General features: G+C 39.5%; 1 protein-coding gene across 1 annotated transcript in view; it reads right to left on the bottom strand.

Annotated features, from left to right (window-relative positions):
- Positions 1 to 841: 841 nt before the first annotated feature.
- Positions 842 to 2,197, bottom strand: part of LOC131605713 (uncharacterized) — a 1,713-nt gene continuing 357 nt past the window's right edge. The window contains exon 1 of the mRNA XM_058878039.1: positions 842 to 2,197. This exon is cut by the window's right edge and continues 357 nt beyond it. Within this exon, the coding sequence (XP_058734022.1) occupies positions 842 to 2,197 (1,356 nt within the window).

Raw genomic sequence — 2,197 nt, 5'->3', positions numbered from 1 at the left:
CTGCGGGACGGCCTGGACGACCGAAAAATGATAAGGTAAATTGACTTCTTTCACTGAAGTGAACTTCGTTCCTTATGATTCTTGGAGACAACATCATGTGATTGAAATAATGAGAGCAAAAATGTGATGTTTCGCGATGTATATAATGTGCACAAATTGATCCCTCAACTCGTGCCTTATTTTTAACTGATCGCTTTGAATCACCCATGAATCGTTCAAATGGATACATCCATCTATATTGAACAGGTCCACCTAGAAAAGCTTCATAAGCAAGATGCACAGGGAGATGCTCCATAGAATCAAAGAAACCTGGCGGGAATATTTGCTCCAACTTGCAAAGAATGACAGGAATATTTCGATCCAATTTAATGATGTCGTCTACTCTTAAAGTTGAAGCACAAATGTCTTTAAAAAATTGAATGATCTCAGTTAGTGGATTAAGCACATTCTTGGGCAGTGAACTGAATGCAATTGGAAGTAATCGTTCCATGAAAATATGACAATCGTGACTTTTCATTCCATGCAATTTCCCAGTGTTGGCGTCAGCACATCTTGCCAGGTTAGAAGAATAACCTTCAGGCATCCTCAATTCATTTAACCACCGACATACAGCTTTTGCTTCTTGAGGAGTAAGAGTGTAACAAGCCTTGGGTTTTAATAATTTTCCTTTTGGTCGAGGTTTCAACTCCAATTCTTTTCGATTACACAAAAGTTCCATGTCTTTCCTAGCCTTCTCATTATCTTTTGTCTTGTCATTATCCATCACCGTGTTAAGCACATTATCAAAAAAGTTCTTTTCAATATGCATAACATCAAGATTATGACGCAACAAATTATCCTTCTAATATGGGAGGTCCCAAAAGATACTTCTTTTTGTCCAATTATGGTCAACCCCATATCCTTTAATTCTACGTGCTTCACCATAGTCTGTGAATTTTGGTAGGTCACAAACATTATTCCATACTTGAGTCGATGACAATCGAGGGGGAGGTAGATCTTTTACTTTTATTCCTTTTCTAAAAGCATCTTTATTCCTTCTAAATTCATGGTTGGTAGGTAAGAACCTACGATGACAGTCAAACCACGAACTTTTCCCACCAAAGTCCAAAGTAAACGCTTTTGTGTGATTCATGCAATGCGGACATCCCATTTTACCATGTGTACCCCATCCAGACAACATGCCATATGCAGGAAAGTCATTAATTGTCCACATCAAAGCCGCTCGCATATTAAAATTTTGTTTACGAGACACATCATAAGTCCACGCTCCCACCCACAGCCTCTTGAGATCATCAATTAAAGGTTGCAAATAAACATCGATTCCCGCCTTTGGACTCGACGGTCCCGGAATGATGCATGTCAAAAACATGTAAGGTTTCGTCATGTACATCTCAGGAGGGAGATTGTACGGGGTAACAATAACTGGCCAACAAGAATATGCGTTTCCTGAAAAATTATAAGGAGTGAAACCATCTGAGCATAATCCAAGTCGGACATTTCTGGGTTCAAGGGAAAATTCAGGATGAACTCTATCAAAGTGTTCCCATGCCTCGCCATCAGATGGATGTCGCATCATGCCTGAACTAATTCTGTTTGTATGGTGCCATGCCATTTGGCTTGCACTGTGCATTGATGCAAACATTCTTTGCAACCTAGATATTATTGGTAGATAGAACATAGATTTCACTGCAATGCGATTTTGCCTTTGGTCAACTCCTTTACTGTTAACTAAATACCTCGGACTCTCGCAAAACTTACATTCCTCCAATTCCCCATCATTTGTACCAAACTCGTTGTCATAAAACAACATGCAACCTCTAATGCAACAATCAATCTTTTTTACTTCTAATCCCAACTTAGACACCATCCTCTTTGCATCATAATAACTTGTAGGCATGTTTTCTTTCACAGGAGTCGCGTCCAACATCATTCTCGCAAAGAATTCTAAACACTGATCAGGAACATTCCAATTTGATTTCGCAGCCAAAAGTCTCACACACATTGATAGCTTAGAGTCAGAAGACCCCTCAAACAATGGTATATTTATTTCTTTCAACAGCTGATAAAACCTTTGAGCTTTCTCATTCGGGAGCTCTTCTCCATCTAAGTCTTGTGGTTCATCATACGCTACATTCACCCCTAATGCGTCAGTGAACATCTCCTCGACGAGATTAAATTGCTCCTGGCATTGCATATG

This window comes from Vicia villosa, linkage group LG5 (genome assembly GCF_029867415.1).
Source record: "Vicia villosa cultivar HV-30 ecotype Madison, WI linkage group LG5, Vvil1.0, whole genome shotgun sequence".
Taxonomy (NCBI): Eukaryota; Viridiplantae; Streptophyta; class Magnoliopsida; order Fabales; family Fabaceae; genus Vicia; species Vicia villosa.
This window is presented reverse-complemented; position numbering and strand designations above follow the sequence as displayed.